This window comes from Sapajus apella, unplaced genomic scaffold (assembly GCF_009761245.1).
Source record: "Sapajus apella isolate SASKATOON/1434 unplaced genomic scaffold, GSC_monkey_1.0 scaffold21, whole genome shotgun sequence".
NCBI lineage: Eukaryota > Metazoa > Chordata > Mammalia > Primates > Cebidae > Sapajus > Sapajus apella.
The window spans coordinates 25730041-25752819 of record NW_022436961.1 but is presented as its reverse complement, the minus strand read 5'-3'; the positions used below and the strand labels follow the sequence as shown (position 1 = coordinate 25752819).

Genomic DNA, 22779 nt, shown 5'->3' with positions numbered 1-22779 from the left:
AATGGGTGCCAGGCTGTGGCTAGGGATGCCCCGGGGTTCCTCTCCCTCCTACCTACTCCTCAGCCTCTGCAGGTGCCTGTCATGACCTGTATGTCCTTCATTCTGCCCACTCATTGGTTCACTGGGCCCCTCCTTGGTGCCAGGCACCTGCTACTAAGGGGTGCCAAGCCCCTGCCAGAGAAACTTGGAGCTGGGTGGGAGCAGCAAGGGGGCTGGAGGCAGCGGCAGGAGTGCAGTGGTCAGTGAGGCAGCTGTGGGAGGAGGGAGTGGAATCAGAAGCTGAGTGGACTGAAGGGCTTGGGCCGGGAAGTAGTTCGAGGTTTAAGAGGGGAGACAGCCGTCTCGGGAAGGGAGCAGGCTCCTCAGCTCGTTCCGCTTTTGCTGTTCGCAGCCTGGGCACGACCCGGAATCAAACCACAGTCCCCAGGTCACCGCTGCCGGCCATAACTAGTTCCAGGCTGAGCCGTCGGTTCACGCCCCGACCTCCCGGGGACCACGCCTCCACCTCCCGGGGACCACGCCTCGCGGGGACCAAGCCTCCCGGGGACCACGCCCCCTAGGGGGGACCACGCCACTGAGGCCACGCCCCCGGAACACGCCCCTCCCACCCGAATATACCCCTCCGCCCATCCCAGCAGACCGGCAGACGAGCTTGGGTTCACGTAGAGCAAGAGTGGGAAGTTATCAGCGCGCACGCACTACGGGGAGGATTTTCGGCCGATTTCTGATTGATTTTGGGGCTTTTGACCCAAAGTTCAGGTGGTTAAGAACCTCCTCCCTTCACCTTCTCGTGGAACTTCGGGGACAGAGTGTCCCGGCCGTCTCGACAGCCTGAGCAGGGCGCGACCCAGGCAGGAGCCAGGACCCAGAACGGTGGCGGGAAGCGGGTCATGGCTACGGGCCCCAAGACCCTCCCGTTCGTCATCTTCCTCTTCGCGGTCCAGCTCCTGGTGAGTCACCGCCGCGGTCGATGGCCTGGGAAGAGCGCGCCTTGCGCGGGCCGGGAGGGGCCGAGGGGAGAGGGGGAGGGGGACGCGGCGGGGATGCCTGGCCTGGGTCGCCTGCGGCTGGCGATTCCTGGCGGGACGAACCCGTCGTCGGAGTTCGAGAAGAACTGGGTCCCCGGGCTGGGCTGGAGCGACACCGCCTCGAGGGAGCAGAGCGCGTGCTCCTCCTGGCTGTCCAGTGTAGCGAGGACCAGGCTGAGCTGCCCGGTAGTAAGTTCCAGAATCAATGGAGGGGTGGAGTCAAGATGGAAACTTCTGAGTGAAACCTCAGGAAGCTACAGAGCGGTAGCTGGGATTACATGCGCCTGCCACCATGCCCGGCTAATTTTTGTATATTTAGTAGAGACGGGGTTTTGCCATGTTTTTAATACAGCTTAAAAACACATGATGCAAAAGTAGATTGAAAAGGAGATTAAATCTCCGCTTTCTCTGCATTTGATAGAACTATCAGATGAAAACGCCAGCTAAGCGGCAAGCGATTTGAACGCTGTCAACCACCTAGATTTAACTGACATTTAAAGAGGAGGAGTAGAACGTCCACTAACACTCATTCCTTTCTATGCTCATGATACTTTTGCCAAGATAGACCAGGTTCTGGGCTATAAAGCATACAATATGATCACTAAACTTAATGAAACTAAACTGGAAATCAGTAACAGTATCTACAGAGAATTCTAAAATTTGGTTATTGAACAACACACTTCTAAGAAATCAGATAAGTAAAAAGGGGAGAAAAATATTTCAAAATAAATAATAAGGACAATATAACATGAAAACTGGTGGGAAGTGGCTAACAGTGCGGGGGTGAAATATCCAGCTTTCAGTGCTCTGTGAAAGAATTGGGGGTTGGGGAGATGGGAATTACTACTGAAGGATATGCAGTTCCTTTTTGGAGTGATGAAAATATACTGAGATTGATTATAGTGATGATTGCATAGCTGTGAGTATATTAAAAACTACTGGAGTATAAAATTTAAATGGGTGAATTATATGAATAATCATAATTATTAATTATGTAAACTGTCTCATTAAACCCGTCAAAAAAAGAAAAAAACGTGAAACCTATGGCCTAAAGATCTACATTAATCAATCATAAAATATAAGTGTAAATTTAAACCAAACAGGCCGGCGCAGTGGCTCCTGACTGTAATCTCAGCATTTGTGGGAGGCTGAGGTGGGCGGATCACAAGGTTAAGAGATTGAGACCATCCTGGCCAACATGGTGAAACCAAGTCTCTATTGAAAATACAAACATTAGCTGGGCGTGGTGGTACACGCCTGTAGTCCCACATACTTGGGAAGCTGAAGCAGGAGAATCACTTGAACATGGAAGGGGGAGGTTGCAGTGAGCTGAGATCATGCCACTGCACTCCAGCCTGGCGACAGAGTGAGACTGTCTCACACACACAAACACGCACACACAATTAAACCAAACAAAGTAACAAGGAGGAACATAAATCAAGAAAATAGAATGCAAATTGCAAAAACAATTGACAAAATGGACTGTGTGTGGTAGCTTACGCCTGTAATCCCAGTACTTTGGGAGACCCAGGCAGGCAGAATGCTTGAGGTCAGGAGTTAGACCAGTCTGGGCAACAAGGTGAAATCCCAGATGTACAAAATATACAGATATTGGATGGGTGTTGGGGCACATGCCTGTCTGTGGTCCCCACCACTTGGGGGACTGAGGTGGGAGGACCGCTTGACCCCAGGAGGCAGAAAAGGCAGAGTTTGTAGTGAGCAGAGATTATGCCACTGCTCTTTAACCAGATGACAGAGGGAGACCCCATCTCAAAGAAATAATAAAAGAAAAGATTTGACAAAATGAAAAGTTGGTCTTCTGAAAGGATTTTAAAAAAAAACCTTATAAACCCTTCATTGGTTTCTATAAAACCCTTCATTTTATAGAAAATAGCTGCCCTAACAGGCCAAGGGACAATGTAAGAGCAGAGAAAGGAGACGCAGACATTGCCTGAACCTAGAGGGAGCCCAGCTGGAGAAGGAAGGATTTGGGAAACATGCCTTAGCTTCACTGTCAGCAACTACTTGACCGGTCTTGATGTGGACCAACGCTACATTTTATCTTGTTTAGATCCAGGCAGTTGAACTGAGCCCAACATAAGTAGCTTTTATTGTAACCATTTTGTTTTTGCTCAGAGGCAAAATTAGATGAAATGTAATTGAATTTAAGTTTACAATTAAATTAATTTTGTACTTTACAACAATCCCAGTTTAAGAAAAGTTAAAAAAAAGAAAACAAAAGAAATTTGAATAATAGCTGTTGACATGATGAATGCAATTACTGAATTTTTAGTGTGTACTTTCTACAAACAAGGAAATTAACATCAACGCATTACCACTATCTAATATGCAGCCTCTATTTCTATTTCTCCAGTTGTCTTCTAGTCATCATTTATAACACAGAGATCATGGCCAGAATCCCGGAATTGCTGCTTCATCTTTTTATGTGATACTTTGATATTTAGTGGGAACAGCTTGTCAAAGTCCTTTGTAAAGCAGAAGTTAATGACTTAATGTTCGATGCTATATCCTGACTTTCTTTAAGGTTATATATATTATAAACTTCATTTGTGAAAATGTGTGTTTATGTGTGTGTCCATGTGTGTTTATGCGTGTGAGAGAATTCACCCATTGGTTAATTAAACACTTGATCAAACTAAATATATTAGATGCTGTTTGTGCTTGAAGGGCTCATCTCTGTGTGTTTGTGTGTTTGTGTGTGTGTGTGTGTGTGTGTGTGTGTGTGTGTGTGTGTTTATTCTTATAAAATGTTTTCTTGCCAACCACAGTGGTGAGTGCCTGTTATCCAAGTTGCTTGGGAGACTGAGGCAGGAGGATCACTTGAGGCCAGAAGTTCCAGGCTGTAGTGGACTATGATCACACCTGTGAATAGCCGCTGCGTTCCAGCCTGGGCAACATGGCAAGACTCTATCAAAAGAAAAACAGAAATAACTCTTCTTGCTCACATTTTCTGGGGTAAAGGTATTTTATGTTATAATATGAGGAAAGGATACAGAGGTGTTTTTCTTTATAGAAAATAGCTGCCCTAACAGGCCAAGGGACAGACACACATACAAAAGAATGAAGGTTCAGAGCTGGAAAAAAGGTGTAAGCTCTGATGGTTTGTGTCACTTGGGATGAAGCAAATGTGAGACGGAGCCTGGGAGGGGTGAGGTCTGGAAGCTGCTCACGCCTGTCTATGGTTTATCCCTACAGGGCCAAGGTGCCCCTGCCACCATAGCCTGGCAGGATGAAGTTCCCCAGCAGACAGTGACATCACAGCCACAAAGGCCCAGCCTCAAGGAGGAGTGTCCACCAGGTGCACTCTTATTTTTAACAATCAGTTTATTTTATTTGACAGATAAACATTGTATATATTTATGGTGTACCTCTTGATGTTTTGAACTGTGTATGCATTGTGGAATGCCCAAATCCAGCTAATTCACATACTTATGTATTTGTGGTAAGAACACTTAAAATCTGCTCTTAGCAATTTTCAGCTGTATGGATACAGAGCCCTCTTTGCCCTTTTTATCTGTGGGTTCTATAGCCCTGCTTATCTGTGGGTTCTGCATCTGTGGTTGCAACAAACCACAGATCAAAAATCTGTGGATAAAACAATAAAAATGATAATACATCAATAAAAGTAGGTAAAAGGCAATGCAGTATAGCACTTATTTACATAGCGTGTCTATTGTATTAGTATTACGGGTAATCTAGACATGATTTAAAGCATATGTGCCTGGCTTATCTGCAGTACCATCCCAATTTATATCAGGGACCTGAGTGTGTGCAGTTTGCTCCGTGGAAGATACTCCCTTTGAGTAGAAGGAAGGAATGTACGATACATTGTTTTATCAACTGTGGTCATCATGTCCCACAAGACATCTCTTGAATTTTTCCCCCTAACTGAAATTTTGTATCCTTTGACCAACATCTCTTCAACCCAGCATCCAACTCCAGCCCTGGTAATCACCATTCTAGTCTCTACCTCTGAGATCAACTTTTTCAGATTCCACCTGTGTGAGATGGTGAGGCGTTTGTCTTTGTGTGCCTGGCTTATTTCACTTAGCATAGTATCTTCCAAATTTATCCGTACTGTCACAAATGACAGAATTTCTTTCTTTGTAAGGCTGCATAGTATTCCATTGTGTCTGTGTATCACATTTTCTTTACCTTTTGACCCGCTGATAGACACTTAGGTTGATTCCCTGTCTTGACCATTGTAACTAATGCTCCAGTGCACATCAGAGGGAAGATGTCTCTTCAGCAAACTGATGTCATTTCCTTTGGGTGTATACAATGTGTTATACACTCCTTCCTTCTACTCAAAGGGAATATCTTCCGTGGAGCAACTGCACATACTCAGGTCCCTGATATAAATTGGGATGGTACTGCAGATAAGCCAGGCACATATGCTTTAAATCATGTCTAGATTACTTGTAACACCTAATACAATAGACACGCTATGTAAATAAGTGCTATACTACATTGCCTTTTATTTACTTTTATTGATGTATTATCACTTTTATTGTTTTTTCCACAGATTTTTGATCTGTGGTTTGTTGCAACCACAGATGCAGAACCCACAGATAAGCAGGGCTATAGAACCCACAGATAAAAAGGGGATGACTACATTATATAGTTGTTCTATTTTTCATTTTTTGAGGAACCTCCATCCTGTTTTCCATAATGGCTGTATTAATTTTCATTCCCACCGACAGTGTATCAGTGTTCCTTTTCCTCCCTGTCATCATTAACACTTGTTATCTTTTGTCTTTTTGACGATAGCCATTCTTACAGGTGTGAAGTGATACTGTATTGTGGCTTTGATTTGCATTTCCCTGGAGATGAGTGATGCTGAACATTTTTTTCATGTATCTGTTGGCCACTTCTGTGTCTTCTTTTGAGAAGTGTCTATTCAGGTCCCTTGCCCGTGTGTCCATTTTAATTGGATTATTTGATTGCCTGCTGTTGAGATATTTGAGTTCCTGTGTAGTTTGGATATTAACCAAAATCTTGAATCTTTTGGATATACATCTCTGTCTCATCCTGTAGGTTGTCTCTTTACTTCATTCATTGTTTCCTTTATTGTGCAGAACCTTTTGAGTCTGTTGTAATCTCATCTATTTTTGCTTTTGTTGCCTGTGCTTTTGGGGTCATAGCCAAGAAATCATTGCCCAGACCATCACCATGAAGATTTCCCCCTATGATTTCTTCTTGTAGTTTAAAATTTTCAGGGCTTATGTTTAAACTTTGGTCCATTTTTAGTTGATTTTTACATGTGATATGGTGTCTTATATCGTTCTTCTGCACGTCAATATCTCGTACGGCAAGAAATGCTAAAGATGAACTCCCACAGGTTTTCTTTGTCTGATAAAAGTATTTACTGCTCTTTCATTTCTAAAGGACAGACTTGACAGCTGTAGTATTCTTGGTTGGCAAGGTTTTTTTGTTTGTTTTTTTCCTTTCTATACTTTGTATGATTCCACTATCTCCTGGCCTGCAGGTTTTCTGCTGAGAAGCCATCAATATTTTTATAGGGTATCCTTTGTACATTGCTTTTCTCTTGCTGCTTTCAAAATTCTCTTTGCCTTTGATTTCTGGGAATTTTTTTGTGGTGTATCTTGGTGAAGAACTCTTCATATTTGATCTATTTGGGGTTCTTTGGGATTCATGAATATAGATGGCCATTCCCATCCAGATTTGGGTCATTTTTTGTTATACTTTCTGTTCCTTTGACTTTCTCTGATGCTTCTTGGACCACCATAATCCATATATTGTTTTGCTCCATGGTAACCATTGGTACTGTTGGCTTTTTCCGTCTTTATCATTCTTTATTTTCGTTTTCTTTCTGTGACTTGGTAATTTCAAATTATCTGTTTTCAGGCTCACTGATTCTTCTGCTTAGTCTACTCTGCTATTGACGTTCTCTGTGGAATTTTTATTTCAGCTATTCTGTTGTTTGATTTTAGAAATTCTGCTTGGTTCTTTAGTATGGTGTCTATATGTATATGAAATTTCTCATTTGCTCATGTATTGTTTTTCTGACTTCATGTAGTTGTCTGTGTTCTCCAGTAGCTAACTGAGCTTCTTTAAGATGAGCATTTTCAATTCTTTCTCTATTAGTTTAGGCTAGTTACCAGTACTTTATTTTGTTTCTTTGGTGCTGTCATGGTTCCCTGATTGCTCAGGAGCCTGTGGCAATGTGTTGGAATGTGTGCTTTGAAGAGGCAGGGACTTATTCTAGTCTTTACAGACTGGCTTTGTGAGGGAATGCCCTTCACCAGTCAGCCTGTCCACAGATTCTGGGCAGGCCATGTGTGATTCAAGGGTGGTCAGTGGCTGTATCCAGAGAGGAGACCTGAGGCCTGTGTCCATGGGGGCTGAATTGGCACTGGAGTGGACCTTAAACTTGAGTTTGCAAGTGTCAGCCAGGTGCTGTGATGGGTTCCATCACTAGGTCCACAGGGAAGGTCCTGGAGCGTGAGTTAATGGGGACTGATGTGATACTAGGGCAGACCTGGAGGCTGAGTCTGTGGAGGTGGGCCAGAATGCTGGGTCTGTAGTGCTAGCCGGAAGGCACAATCTAGGACTGCTGTCTCACCCTTATCATGCCCTTGTCTCTGTGTGCCTCCAGACTTCAGTTTCCTGCACTCTCTTTTTCTTTATTCCATAGGGATAGGTTGGCTGATTTCTGTGAGTCAGGCACCATGCTAATGCTGTTTATAAGAGGCCCTGTCTTCATGGAACCTTTTTCTGGGGTAGTATTAAGACATACATATCGACATAACACTCAGAAATTTCTGATAGGAACCATGAAGAATAATTAAGTGATGGGTGAGACAGAGATGAGGTTGGCAGGGTGTCTCAGGGATGGTGATGTTCGTCAGTATCCAAAGTTGGACAGGTCTAGTGTTGCAGAGAGCCAGAAATAGTGCTCCTGAGTAGCCTCCCCAGGAATGAGAGGCCCAGGGTGCAGGGGTTCGGGGATACTGAGCAAAGACAGGGCCACTGTAGTGAGTGGACAGCAGACAGGTCAGGTGGGCAGCGTGGCAGATCACATGTCGAAGAGGTTGGATTTTATTTTGTTATTTTATTTTATTGTTAAAAAACAAAACAAAACAGTAGACTGGGCATGGTGTGGTGTGGTGTGTTGGCTCACACCTGTAATCACGGCACCTTGGGAAGCCGAGGCAGGCTGTTCACTTAGGTCAGGAGTTCAAGACCAGCCTGCCCAATATGGGGAAACACCGTCATGACTAAAAATACTGAAAATTAACTGGATGCAGTTGTGGGCGCCTGTCATCCCAGCCACTTGGGAGGCTGAGGAAGGAGAATCACTTGAACCTGGAAGATGGAGGTTACAGTGATCCGAGACAGTGCCACTGCACTCCAGCCTGGGCAACAAGAGCAAAACTCCATCTCCAAAAAAAAAAAAAAAAGTAAATATTTCAAAGGTTTATATTGATTACATATTGAAATGTAGTGTTTTAGACACTTTCGGTTAAACATAGATTTTTAAACTTAATTTCACCTCATTTCTTTTACTACTGTAATATGGTTCTCATAGAATTCGAATTTCTTATGTGGCTTGTATTATATTTCTGTCAGCAGTACCAGTCAAAAGTATGTAATAGATACAGAATTGATGAGAAGACCAAGCCTGGAAGAGTGGATTTCTTTGTCTGGATTCCACTGAGGGCCAAAAGAGGAGTTTCCCAGCCACTGTCAGCCTCTGGGAATTCTCTGGCAACTCACTAATTGGCTTTTCTCTCTCTTCCCAGGATTTTATAGATCACCATATAATGGAGCCTGTACCGGGTGCACAGAGGGTGATGATTACACCAGTAGTTTCAACAATTTGCCTTCTTGCCTCTCATGTGCAGTTTGTAAACCAGGTACAGAATGTGTGGACCCCTTGCCCAGAGGTGGCGTGCGGAGTGATGAGGCGGGAGTTGTAGCCGATGTGAGTCAGGGAACCAAGTTCCAGTCCAGCTTGGTGTTCATCATACCCTGTTCCGTGATTGTGACTTCGGTTGAATATAAACAAAAAAAGAGAAAGAAATCTTTTTTATAATACATGCCACCTGGCTGGGAAATCTTCTAAACCATCAGCTGCAAGTGGGTGAGGGAATGATAAGAGCACAGAGAAGTCCTGGCTGAGTGGACAGGGCTGAGTTTCAGTGGTGGCACGGATCTGCTCCGGTGCCCAACTCTACCCCTGGCTCTGTTCTCCTGGCAAGTGCTCGGCCTCACTCGGCCTTCAGGTTCTCATGCCCCTTCCTCCTCCCCAGCAGGGCCAGGGCTTTTGGGAAGTCACGCAAGGACTCCTCTCCTTGCAGAGTCCCTCAGGTGATGCCCCTGCACCTCCCTTGCTACTCACCATGTGATCTAAGTGATGCTTTCCCCCTAATCTGATGTAATAAATAATGAATCATGGTCCTTTTGTATGACTCTGAGTATTGGTGACAGCCGAACGGTGGGTGTTCTGTATCAGCCCCAAGTGTGCTGGTGCAGAAACTGGCCCTCAGAGCTTCTTGGTGAACTGAATTGAGCTGAACTGAGTGGGAGGGGGTTTGGGTGGTAAGGAAGGGTCGAGGGATATGTCAGGGAAACTCATTTCCAAAACCTTTTGCTCTGTCTTCAGGTGAAGATCTGAAAAGTCCCTGCACCACGACCACAGACACAGTGTGTCAGTGCAAAAACGGGACCTTCAAGAATGAAAACTTTCCTGAGAAGTGCCAGGAGTGCAGCACAGGGTGAGACAGCAGCCAGGGGGCCCCTACAGCTTTCAGGAACCCAAGAAGACCCGAGTCACCTGGTACCCCTTTCTCTCCCCTGACCCCATGGAGCCTCCAGCCCCATGAGGCATCCCTGAGCCTGTGGGGTCTCCTGAGCCTGCGGTGGCCCCTCCTGGTCCATCTGCCTGTCCCCACCCCTGCCCCCTGCAGCAGCCCCTTCCCCCTGCAGCAGCCCCTTCCCGACCCTCTCCAGCACGAGTCCCTTTGGGCAGGCCGAAGTGTTCATTGGGCAAAGGAGGTGACTTTCTAGATTCTTTGATACTTTTCAGGGGACCTAGGAAATGTGATTTCCTTTTGAAATCAGAAGAAAACACTTGAATCCAGTGTGTCTTGTATTTATTTGTCCTTATTCCAAGTTGATTTTTAAAAATGTAATTTTTGATATTTTTTATGCAGACAGGGACCCATAAAGACAAAAGTACCCCTGGCCCACAAAAGTCATAGTAAGGCCGTGGGTGGAGCTTTCTTAAGTTCCCACGAAGAGCTGAGCCCACCCAGCCGGCCTTGCCCCTGACCCCTGATTTCTAAATAAGTCCTTCTTTTTCCTATTTGACTTTTAGGGGAAAACAGTAATTTGCTCTTTTCTGGCCCTCCAGTGTTTGCTGTGACTGGGAGGAACCAGCAGACAGGGAGGGGCGAGGGCTCACTTGTATTGTGGGTTAACTGGAGGATGGGGCTCAGCTTTTGGCCACATGGGCTTGTGATTTTCCCCTGGAGTGCGGCTCCTCCTAACGCAGGCCTCCCCTGCAGCCCAGGGAAGCTCAGTGTGTGCCCAGCACAGAAGGCTCCTGGAACTGCAGCTCTGACCCCAGAGCAGGGAGGCCGAGGGGCTGAAGTGCGCATGCTCAGACCCTTCCCCACCCTCAACCAGGGAGCATGGGGTGGGGGCCTGCAGACACAAGGAGCCTGTCTTTTCCCTGACGCCTTCTCAGTGACATTGGGCAGGGAGGGTGGCTCCTCTTTCATCCCACCTGGCCAGCTTTCCATCAAGAGTCCCCCTTCTTCCTTCCTGTTTGTACCCAGGTGCCCCAGAGAGATGGTCAAGGTATGGGATTGTACGCCCTGGAGTGACATCAAGTGCATCAACGAATCAGCTGCCAGTTCCACTGGGAAACCCCCAGCTGCAGAGGGGACAGTGACCTCCAGCCCGGGGACTCCTGCCTCTCCCCTTCCCACCATAGCCGTCGTAGTGGTCTTACTTCTAGTGTTCATTCCGGGTGTGGCTGTGTTTGTTTGGAAGCCTTCACTGTGGAGGAAAGTCCTTTCTTGCTTGAAAGGCATCTGCTCAGGTAGGTGCTGGCTGAGGGCGGGGCACTGGACACTCTCTGCCCTGCCCTCTCCCATCCTGTTCCCACAGACAGAAATGTCTGTCCCTGCCCCTAGTCTAAGTATTTCTGGCCTGGCTCTTTTTTTCCTCCTTGTGATCACCCCATCCCCACATCCCGTGCACCCCCCCAGGAACCTGGTCTCATCATTCTCTTTCCTGGGGATGGGGGACCCCTCATCACCCAGCCAAGATCAGGAGGGCAGGGCCAGTTCCTCCTGTCTTCAGGCCCAGCCTGACAGGGGGCAGTCAGCTCCTCAACTGGATGACAAGGGTCAGGATGAGAAGCAGTCACAGGAGTTATTCAGCCTTGGTCAGAGCAGAACACAGAGCTGAAAACAGATTTTCCACGTGTTTGTTTTTATTCTAGTTCCCCTTCTCATCCCCTTTCCCCAGGGTGTCCCTGAATTGCAAGGTCCCATTTCTGTCCCCAGGCCTATGGCTCCTTGTCCAGTGTCTAGCCCCCAGCCTGCCCCTGCCCCCCACTGCCCTCTGGAAGGGAGGTGCTGCATGGGCCCCTCCCCGCCTTCTAAGGAGACTCCTTCTCTTCCAGGTGCTGGAGGGGACCCTGAACGTGTAGACAGAGTAAGTTGGTTTCTCGAAAACTGGGGGCATCATGGGTTCAGGAACTGCTTCCTGTCCACTGCAGCGCCAGTGTGGGCACAATCCCTGGTCCTCATAATGACCCTGACTCTCTGAAGTGGTCTGGGGACTCTGGGGATAAATGGCCATTTTGAGCACCACACAGACTGGCTGGCCATGCTGCATCCCTGTCCTTCCTGCAGCCTGGGTGACACCCTCACCCACAGCCTGCACGCTGGGGATGGGGTGACTGCCTGCCCTGTCTCAGCAGTGGGTCCCAGATGTGCTGAGCCTCAGCTGCCTGGGGTGACCTCGTTGGAAGGGGTTGGGGATAGCAGGTCCAGCTGCATACTGCAAACCCTGAAGCTGAGCCCGGGGTGTGGACTTAAGTGAGCAGTTTGCCCTTCCCAAGGTCTTTTTCAGGTGTTCACATCCCTCACGAGGTCCTGAGGATGAGGTCAATGCCTGCAACGAGACCCTGAGTGATAGAGACTTCCAGCCCACCCAGGTCCCTGAGCAGGAAATCAAAGGTCAGGAGCTGGCTGAGCTGACAGGTGTGACTGTACAGTCGCCAGATGAGACACAGCATCTGCTGGTGAGTTGAGGATGCACAAGACTCTGTAGGCAGTGGGAGTGGGCAGTGCCTCTGCTCTCCTGGCCTAGGTAGTGGGCATAGTACTAGTAGTCCCCAGTGTCTTTTGTTGCCATCTTTATGTTCATGAGCACCCGATGTTTAGCTCCCTTTTATAAATGACAACATGAAGTATTTAGTTTTGCGTTCCTCCATTAATTTGCTTAGGATAATGACCTCCAGCTCCATCTATGTGGCTGCAAACTACATCATTTTATTCTTTTTATGGCTGTGTAGTATTCTGTGGTGTATTCCATGGTATATATACTGTATTCCATGGTGTATATATACAACAGTTTCTTTATCCAGTCCACTGTTGATGGGAACCTAGGTTGATTCCATGTTATTGCTATGATGGATAGTGGTGTCTTTGGTAGAATGATTTGTTTTATTTTGTTTTCTATATCTGGTGAGTTTGCTGGGTTAAATGGTAGTTGTTTTAAAATTATTTGAGAAATCTGTAAACTCCTTTCCACGGTGGCCGAACTAATTTACATTCCCACCATAAGTATATGAATGTTCCTTTTTCTTCATAGCCTTGCCAACATTTGTTGTTTCTGGCTTCTAATAATTGCCCTTCTGACTGTGTGAGATGGTATCTCATTGTAGTTTTGATTTGCATTTCTCTGATAATTCATGATGATGAGCATTTTTTCATGTTTGCTGGCCACTTGTATGTCTTCTTTTGAAACATGCCTATTCATGTCTTTTGCCCATTTTTAATGGGGTTTTTTTTGTGTGTTCAATTAAGTTGCATATAGTTCCTTAATAGTAGACCTTTGTCAGATGCATCATTTGCAAATATTCTCTCCTATTCTGTAGGTTGTCTGTTTACTCTGTTGATATTTTCTTCCTTCCTTTCTTTTCTTTTCTTTCCTTTTTTCTTTTTCTTTCTTTTTTTTTTTTTTTTTTTTTTTGAGATGGAGTCTCTTTTCGTTGCCGGGATGAAGTGCACTGGTGCAAACTCAGCTCAGTGAAACCACTGCCGCCTGGCTTCTAGTGATTCTCCTGCTACAGCCTCCCAAGTAGCTATGACTACAGGCATGACACCACACCAAGCTAATTTTTGTATTTTTAGTAGAGAGACAAGGTTTTACCACGTTGGCCAGGATGATCTCGATCCCTTGACCTTGTGATCCATCCACCTCAACCTCCCAAAATCGTGGGATTACAGTTGTGAGCTACTGTGCCCAGCTCTTTTTTTTAAATTTTTTTTTTTTTTAAAGACAGAGTCTTTCTTGTTACCCAGACTGGGGTGCAGTGGCATGATCTTGGCTCATTGCAACTTCCACCTCCTGGGTGCAAGCGATTCTCCTACCTCATCCTCCCTAGTAGTTGGGATTGAAGGCATGTACCACCATGCCCAGCTAATTTTTGTATTTTTAGTAAAGATGAGGTTTCATCATGTTGGCCATGCTGGTCTCAAACTTCTGACCTCAGGTGATTTGCCTGCCTTGGCCTCCCAAAGTGCTGGCATTATAGGTATGAGTGACTGTGCCCAGCTTGTTGATAGTTTCTTTTTGTTGACAGTATCTTTTGCTGTGCAGTAGGTCTTGAGTTTAATTAGGTCCCATTTGACAGTTTTTGCTTTTGCTGCATTGTTTTTGAGAACTTAATAATAAATTCTTTGCCATGGCTGATATCCAGAAGGGTGTTTTTCTAGATTTTCTTCTAAGATTCTTATAGTTCATGGTCTTACTTTTAAACCTTTAATCCACCTTGAGTTAATTTGTGTATATGGTGAAAAGTAGGAGTGTAGTTTTCATTCTTCTGCATATGGCTAGACAAATATCCCAGCATTATCTGGTGAATAGGGAGTTGTACTAGTCCCTTTTCATAGTGCTATGAAGAAATACCCAAGACTGGGTAATTTATAAAGAAAAAGAGGTTTAATGGACTCAGTTTTACATGGCTGGGAAGACTCACAAAGGTAAGGTGAAGGATGAGCAGAGGCACATCTTACATGGTGGCAGGGAAGAGAGCATGTGCAGGGGAACTGCTCTTTATAAAACCATCAGATGTTTTGAGTCTTTTTCACTACACAAGAACAGGATAGGAAAAAACTCACCCACATGATTCAATTACTTTCCACATTTTTTCAATTCACTTTAAAATTAATGATTAATCTAGAGGCTGGGCACAGTGACTTACAACTGTAATCCCAGCACTTTGGGATGCTGAAACAGGTGGATCACGAGGTCAGGATATCAAGACCATCCTGGCTAACTGGGTGAAACCCTGTCTCTAGAAAAAATACAAAAAATTAGATGGGCATGATGGCACATGACTGTAGGCCCACATACTCAGGAGGCGAGACAGGAGAATCTCATGAACCTGAGAGACAGAGGTTGCAGTGAGCCGAGATCCTGCCACTGCACTCCAGCCTGGGTGACAGACTGTCTTAAAAAAAAAAAAAATCTTATAAATATTTAGTATTTCCTTATGAAAGCAGATAACATTTGGAGTCATGTATTTTGTTGTAACTGAGTTGTGATTTGTGTTCCTCTTCCAATAAGCTATTCCTGTTTCTTCTCATGGCTGTTGAGTATTTTGTATCCATATGAGTTGGATAGCCCTGTCATTCTATTAGAAACTTACTGCATCTGCTATGTTCTTAACAGCCCTCCAGACATACACTTATATTTCAGTGTTGTAGTTTCATGCTTAGGGATTTTAAATGACATTGAAAATGATTAGTGTGTCTGCCCCCTTCCAAGAGTCTTGCCTCATTTTTGTTTCCCATCTTGTTGCCTAGACCAGACCTTTTGGAACAATGTTCAGCTGTGCTTAGGAAGGCAGGGTTTGGGTCCTGATTTGATTTCTGGGGAAGGCCTCCAACGTGTCACCCTTAGGAATGGTGTTCACTTTTGGTTTCATATAGAAATTCTTCTCATCAGGAATGCAGCCAACTATTCTAAAGGTTTAGAAAAAGATCAAAATTGGTGTGTAATTTTACCAAATGTCTTTCTAGCCTCCATAGAGATTGATGTTTTATTTAATTACCCTATTGATATAGTACAGTATTAATGATCCAAGATCATTTACAGTCTTGGAATGAATCATTTTGTTAGGTTTTCCTGGGTGCCCTCATATATAGTCTTCTGCTGAGACTTCTGCTGGTAAAAATTCTGTAAGGAAGTGATCATCTCCTGTGAAGGTGGGTGGGAGTTGATTAGATGGGGCGGAAGGGGACTTGCTGGGGTGGTGGGAATGTTCTCTGTCTTGATCAGGGGATGATTACACCAGTGTATACAGTAGTCAGAGCTGGGCAGAACACTTACACAGTGAGCATTTACTGCATTTCACTTATGTCTCAATGAGCCACTGTCACACAGAACCTGAGAGCTATGCAGAACTAGAGGGTTATCTCCATCTCATGGAGACACCAGAGGGGAGGTGCTGCTGGTGTCAGGGCTGGCTGGTGGTTGGGGTCAGTACTGGACTGCAAGACTCCTGACTGATCACAGCCTTCCCCACCGTGTGTTTCATGAACAGGCAGAAGCCGAAGGGTGTCAGAGGAGGAGGCTGCAGGTTCCGGTGAATGATGCTGACCCCACTGAGAGTAAGTATTTTGTGGCTGGAGATGCAACAGGAGAGCAGGGAATAGGGACAATGTCATACCTGCTGTCCCCATAGCTGAGAGGCCTCTTCTGGAGCACTCGCTCCTGGAAGCGTGGGGTCCTATGCTGATCCTGGGCTGATTGTCCCTGGAGCATCAAGACCGTCAGTCTCCTCTTCTGTCTTCTCAGTCAACACATTGCTGGGTGCCTCGGTGACACCGGGAGAACGACATGCAAAGGAAACATTTCAAGACCAACTGGTGGGCGCTGAAAAGCTTCTCTATGAAGAAGGTGACGGAGGCTCTGCTACGTCCTGCATGTGAAAGAATCTCTTCAGGAAACCAGAGCTTCCCTCATTTACCTTTTCTCCCACGAAGGAAAGCAGCCTGGAGGAGACACTCCAGTGCTTGACCCACGCCTCAGCAAACTACTGTCCAATACGGTGCAGCTTACCTGAGGTCCTACAACTTTGTCCATGCACTTGGAGTCATTTTTAAGGAATATTGACTATGATAAGCAAATTTCAGAGATTTATATAAGATCCTTGGTGGCATAGAGTTATACGATTGCATATTAAGGGTGGTTTTAGGCCACATGCGTTGGCTCATGCCTGTAATCCCTCCAATTTGGGAGTCTGAGGCGGATGAATCACTTGAGCTCAGGAGTTCGAAACCAGCCTGGACAACACAGTGAAACTCAGTCTCATTTAAAAAGAAAAACGGTGGTTTTAAGATGTCATTATTTTCAGTTCTTCATCCTGAGACAAGTCTTTTTTCTATTTCTTATATTGTAGGCTCCATCTCGGCTGGTGTGTGCATTTAATTACATCTAACTACAGATGCCACACAGCGACAATGGTTTGCCTTACAGTTTTTTAACTTTGGAACTGGATGATCTGGCTATTACCTATATTTTTAGTTTAGGATATTTTCGACTTGATGAGATTTTCAAGACATAGCCCCATAGTAAGTCATGAGCATGTGGAGTTATGAGGGTTCGACTTCGAGTTTTGAGTTTTAAGATACGATTATTGGGGCTTGTCCCCACCTTAGGTGGAGAATAATTTGTATTTCTGAGTATTATATGATATACATCTTTCTATTTTCCGATTTTTTATAATGACGTAAGCATGGAAAAACTCTTAAGAAATGCACTTATTAGGCTGTTTACCTGGGTTGTCTGTATGCAAACCAGCAGTCACAAATGACTAGAAATATAAGTAGCTACGGAGGGAGAAATCCTCCCTCTTTGGGAGGCAGTGCCTGTGTTCCAGATCTCCTCCTACGCCCTGTGACCGGACCAGGGTTTGATGGCTGGCAGTTTCTCAAGGGGCCTGTCTTATTTGATAATTTTAGAGGTATATAGCAGTATTTATTTATAAATAAATATTTATTTATTTATAAGTAGATGTTTACATATGCCCAGGATTTTGGTGAGCGTGGGATCTACGGGAAGCCATGTGTCTGGTCGGTCCTGCTGGGACAGGCATGAGACTGCATCTTCCTGCTTGTCCACAGCAGATGAGGACAGTGAGAACTGGGTGAGATCTGAGACTGCGAATAGCTTCTCTGTCAAGTGCCCTTACAGCTGAACAGGAGTGAATCTTGGGCGTCCTTTGGGCTCAGAGCAGAGCGGGTGTTCATCTGCCCGAGCATCTGCCTTGTCATCGAGAGGGAAGAGTAGACGGTGTTTGGGAATGGTATGAAATGGTTGCTGACTCAGGCGTGGGCAGCCCCTCTCGCTTCTGGTGCTTTGTGATGCTGAGCCCCTGGACAGCATTTAAGGGTACAGATTCCTGAGCTGCATTTTAGGGTACAGATTCCTTATTTGAGGGGCTTGGTCCCTTTGTAAGCATCTGACAGATTTCAGAAATACTAGTTCTTAAACACTGTGACAACGGAATCTAGAATGGCTGATGCAGTAATGCTTCGTTCTTGTGTCCCATTCTATTATTTTACTTAAAAGCCTCAGTAATCATTTTGTCCTCTTTCCAGCAAACTCTTCTCCACAGTAGTGCAGTCGTGGTAGGATAATTTACAGTTGTAGTCATTCTAGGGGTTTCCGTGTTTGCCGTCTCAAGGCATTGTCTGTTGTCCTGCTCCGGGACTGGTTTGGCTGAGACAGTTAGAATTCCCTGAAGATTTCAGCACATTGACAGTATTGTATCCATGATCTTTGGGAGGGGGTGGCCTTTCTGGTCTTGGCACTTCCATCCTCCCCCACTTCCATCTGGCATCCCACGTGTTGTCCCCTGCACTTCTGGAAGGCACAGGGTGCTGCTGCCTCCTGGTCTTTGCCTTTCCTAGGCCTTCGGTGCAGGACGCTCGGCCTCAGAGCTCAGAGGGAGCCAGTCTGGTCCCAGCTCCCTTGTCCCTTCTGCAGTGGCCTTCCTTGAAGATGCATTTAGAATATCAGCCTTATCAGTGTTGGTTAAGCTTATTTTTGTAAAGTAAGCTTCTTGACAACATGAAAATTGTTGGGAGTTTTTAGTGTTAATTTGTTTGTTTTGGTTTTGCTGTATACCCAGGCCAAATAGCACATAACACCTGGTTATATGTGAAAAGCTCATATGTTCATGAATTTTGTCCAAAATAAACATGAAACCTTATATAAAAAGAGATGCGGCGTTTGTTTATTTCCATCCTTCCCTCCTCCTGTGAAACAGCTTTGAGTGACAGGAGGCCAGGGCTTCATTCCTGCTGGGACTCCTTACTTGTCCCCTGTCTGCCTTCAGGCTTGGCCTGCCTGGCGGGGTTGGGGGGTGGGGTATGGCGGGGTGGGTTGGGGAGGTTTCTGCCCATGACTCCCTGGATGTTAAAGTGCCAGGTTCTTGGGTCCTGGAATTCACACCTCCTCCCTGTCTCTCTCCTGTCTGCTCCTCCCTCTGGGGAGAGGGACACCAGCTCTTCCCTGCATCCCCATCAGTGGACTCGGGTGGCTCAGCCCAGCAGGCACCTCAGAGACCCATTTTCTGCTGCCCTTGCCCTGGAAGACCCACTCTCCATCTCGCCCACAGCTCCAGGAGGCCCAGGTGTGCCCTACGCTGACTCCTGATCTCTAGGCCAGTTACCCTTTCCCTGACCTTTGACTCCAGTCTGGTCCACTCCCAACACACAGTATCAAGTGCCCCTCTGAAGGTGAGGAAGGGAGTCTGCAGTCCCCAGATGGACTTAGAGCCCAGAGTTTGTGTGTGCATTTGAAAATCAATCTTGGGCAACTTTCCGACCAACGGCATAGGATGGCTTCCTGAAAGAAATAGAACTACTGTGTTAATATGCAGAGGTATTTTCTTCTGCACACACACACACTCACCCCTGTGCACACCACACACATGCACAGTTTTGGTTCCAACAACACTTCATTAATCTTGATCTGATGTGCTTGCTTTTTTGTTTTCTTCAACTAAGAAGAAATTAACTTAAACATGCATTTGCTTATTTTGGGACTTAGGTTTCACACATTGATTAGGTGTTTGATTCCCTTTTCAGGATGGTTTACAACTTGCATCTGCCTATTGAGACATGCGTCCCTGCCCATGCACATTCTTAAATGCAGATCATAGGTTCCTGCTTGCTTGTTTGCCTTTTTATTTGGTCAAATGTTTTCATGTGCAGAAATTTTAAAGAAATGTAATCTACTGTTGTATTTATTTTGTCATTGATTATAATCTTATGAAAGTCACCTCCTAGACAAAAGGTAATGTACACTTCTTTAGGTGGTTTTTTTTTTTTTTTTTTTGAGACAGGGTTTCACTCTGTTACCCGGGCTGGAGCGCAGGGCTCACTGCAGCCTCCACCTCCTGGGTTCCAGCTTCCTGCTTTTGTCAAGGGTGTATTTTATTCTTTGTAGTTATCATGAATGGGATTGTCTTATAGTTATGCCATTTCTCATGAAACCAATAGAATCCTGAATCCTCTTCTCCCACCCTCTTCTCCCCCCTCTACTGTATCCAACCTTGTCCCCCAACAACACCGTACACCTGTCCGTCTTCCCTTCCTCTTTCACCTTCCCTCCTTGCTGGAGCTCAGGGCCTAGGTCAGCTTGCCTAGGGCCTCCGGAGGGGCTGTGTAGTCCTTCCTGTATGACAGGCGCTGGCCCGTGGACTACTGAGCACTGGACCTGCGGCTAACCATTCACAGGCATGTGGGTGGCAGGGACTGGCCCCAGCTGACCACGGTTTCCCAAGTGCACAGCTGGGAATTCAGTCTTCCCTGCCACTGTCCCCGGCTGTCTAATCTGGGGTCTGCAGATCATCTAAACTCAGAAAACTCCCGGACCCTTGAAAATCCTCTAATAACGTGGAGAAAACCAAAACACAACAGTGAGATGTACCATTGTTTACTTCTTAGACTAGCAAAGAATGAAAGTTCAGAGTAGCAAGGGTGTAGAATGCGCTTGTGTATTCTTGGTGTGAGAGTAAACTTGTTACAATGTTCTTTTGGAGGACAATTTGTCAATATCTAAACCATTTTAAAATAATTACTGACTTCACAATTTTGCTTTTAAGTAGTGCACATGGCTATCTGGATACCTGATTCCTACAAGGTGATTTGCTACAGTCTGTAAGAATTCAAAAACAAATGCAACTATCCACAGAAGGCAACAGTAAAATGAGCCATAGTTCAACCATGAAAGAAAATACTATGCTTTTGTTAAAAAGAATGAGACAAATGAATATACTGACCAAAACATCTAATATATTAGCTTCAGAATTTAAAAAATAGTTACACCTGTAAATACATTTTTCTGACAGTGTTTCCAAGGCATCCTGCAGGGTGTGGACTGCGGGGCCCCGCCTGGTTTTGCTGACCCATCTCACTAGCATCCGCACAAGACATCCCCTTAGGCTAGCTGCATCAGCTCTGGCCAGGAGGATCTCATTGTGAGGCTCAGCTGCCTCATGAGCAGGTTCCAGGAGTTAAAGGGCAGGATCTGTGCAAAGCCGTGGAACAACATCCACTGAGCCGGGTGGAGAAAGCCACCGAGACATCCAGGTGAGTTGGGACTCAGTTCAGAAAGGGCAGAAGATCCCACATCAGGACCAGAACCCAAGGGGGGAACTCGGAGAGCCCCCTGTGTGGGGAACCTGCCGTTTCTTCGCCCACCAGGTTCCCATCCACAGACAGCCCACCCATGCTGCCTGGCCTCCCCCGCACCCAAGGCACTGTGGGAAGTCAAGGTCATCAGAGAATCAGCCCTCACACAGGGCTGAGTACCTACCTGGGGAGGCTGGATGGACGCTACAGAGGCAGAAAGCAAAGTGGGTGAGAGCCCGAGGGAGGGAGACAGTGTGGCTGCAGCAGGAGCTCAGAGGAGGGAGGCTGCCTCGGCTGCGCTTGTCCTGGGAGCAGGTCCCAGGGTGGCCGTGTCTCCATCTGTGGAAAGCACAGGGCCTGGGGCAGGGGACCTTTGTTTACACCCAACTCAGCCTCATTCCCTGAGGCTGGGACAGAGGGAGGTGGGGGGCAAACAGGCCCTGAGCCAGAAGCGCACCCCAAGGGGCAGCAACACCCCTCCCCCCAACCTTGGGACTGTGAAAGTGTGAACACAGAATATCTGAGACGGGTCTTAATTAAGTTAGAATGTTTATTTTGTGACCAGGCAAAGTGGCTCCTGCCTATAATTCCTGCTGTTTGGAAGACCAAGGCCGATGGATCACTTGAGGTCAGGAATTGGAGACCAACCTGGTCAAAACTTGGTCTCTACCAAAAAGACAGAAATTAGCTGGGTGTGGTGGCGCACACCTGTAATCCCAGCTACTCCAGAGGCTGAGGCACAAGAATCCCTTCAACCTGGGAGGCGGGGATTACAGAGGGCAGAGATCCTGCCACTGCGCTGCAACCTGGGCAGGAAAGCCAGACTCTGTCTCAAAAATAAATATAGAAATAAATTTTAAGATTTTTTTTTGAGACTGCTCTCTTGCCAGTCTGGAGTGCAGTGGCACAATCTCGGCACACTGTCACCTCCACCTCCCAGGTTCAAGCGATTCCCCTGCCTCAGTCTCCTGAGTAGCTGGGACTATAGGTGCATGCCATCACGCCCGGCTAATTTTTTTGTATTTTAGTAGAGACAGGATTTCACCGTTTTGGCCAGGATGGTCTCGATTTCCTGACCTCGTGATCCGCCCACCTTGGCCTCCCAAAGTGCTGGGATTACAGGCTTGAGCCACCTGCGCCCAGCCCATAAAAATGTTTTAAAAGTTTATTTTCCCGAGGTTAAGGACATGCCCGTGACACAGCCTCAGGAGATCCTTGGGACATGTCCCAAAATAGTTGGGGTCAGCTGTGTTTTATATATTTAGGGAGAGATGAGACATTAATCAATAGGTGTAAGATGTACATTGGTTCTGTCCAGAAGCGAGGGACAACCGGAAGTGGAGGCTTCCAGGTCATAGGGAGATAAGAGACAAAAGTTTGCATGCTTCTGGGTCTTTGATCAGCCTTTCACTGAATACACAACTTGTACGTAAAAGGGTAGAGGTAGAGGAATAGTCACTCATACCTTAGTCTGGCTCAGAGAATCTGCGTTTTTCATTAACAACAGCGTGGCAAGGCAATCAGATAAACATTTGTCTCAGGTGGGCAGAGGGATGACTTTCTGTCCCGCACCTGTGAAAATCAGCTATCAAGGTACATTGCCGGGGTGAAATTCGGCAGAACTGTTTTAGGGTAAGGATCTTGAGGCCCACAAAGAATTGCCTCATGGGGGAATTGTGAGGGCGGTATGTGGCTTTTTATACTTTGTAGCTATGTTATTTAGGAATAAAATGGGAGGCAGGTTTGCCGGACACAGCTCGCAGCTTGACTTTTCCCTTTGGCTTCGTGATTTTATAGTCCCAAGATTTATTTTT

At 46.1% G+C, this 22779-nt stretch overlaps 2 protein-coding genes across 2 annotated transcripts; both read left to right on the top strand.

The window, feature by feature from the left end:
* Positions 1 to 641: 641 nt before the first annotated feature.
* On the top strand, positions 642 to 9657 carry LOC116558490 (tumor necrosis factor receptor superfamily member 10D-like). The gene is made up of 3 exons (XM_032288531.1): positions 642 to 950; positions 4245 to 4347; positions 8816 to 9657. The coding sequence occupies exons 1-3, from the start codon at positions 891 to 893 to the stop codon at positions 9106 to 9108; spliced, it is 456 nt and encodes a 151-aa protein (XP_032144422.1). The 5' UTR covers positions 642 to 890; the 3' UTR covers positions 9109 to 9657.
* LOC116558209 (tumor necrosis factor receptor superfamily member 10D-like) lies at positions 9305 to 18547 on the top strand. Its single transcript, XM_032288025.1, has 7 exons — positions 9305 to 9383; positions 9679 to 9790; positions 10856 to 11121; positions 11710 to 11741; positions 12151 to 12333; positions 15865 to 15931; positions 16119 to 18547. The coding sequence occupies exons 1-7, from the start codon at positions 9305 to 9307 to the stop codon at positions 16250 to 16252; spliced, it is 873 nt and encodes a 290-aa protein (XP_032143916.1). The 3' UTR covers positions 16253 to 18547.
* Positions 18548 to 22779: the final 4232 nt, after the last annotated feature.

Bases quoted from the DNA above. Each gene is read 5' to 3' on its own strand.
- LOC116558209 (XM_032288025.1), top strand. From the start codon at position 9,305: ATGCCCCTTCCTCCTCCCCAGCAGGGCCAGGGCTTTTGGGAAGTCACG. The intron at 11,122-11,709 runs GTAGGTGCTGGC...CTTCTCTTCCAG, and splicing joins CTTGAAAGGCATCTGCTCAG to GTGCTGGAGGGGACCCTGAA. The intron at 12,334-15,864 runs GTGAGTTGAGGA...TTTCATGAACAG, and splicing joins ATGAGACACAGCATCTGCTG to GCAGAAGCCGAAGGGTGTCA.
- LOC116558490 (XM_032288531.1), top strand. From the start codon at position 891: ATGGCTACGGGCCCCAAGACCCTCCCGTTCGTCATCTTCCTCTTCGCG. The intron at 951-4,244 runs GTGAGTCACCGC...TTATCCCTACAG, and splicing joins TCTTCGCGGTCCAGCTCCTG to GGCCAAGGTGCCCCTGCCAC. The intron at 4,348-8,815 runs GTGCACTCTTAT...CTCTCTTCCCAG, and splicing joins CAAGGAGGAGTGTCCACCAG to GATTTTATAGATCACCATAT.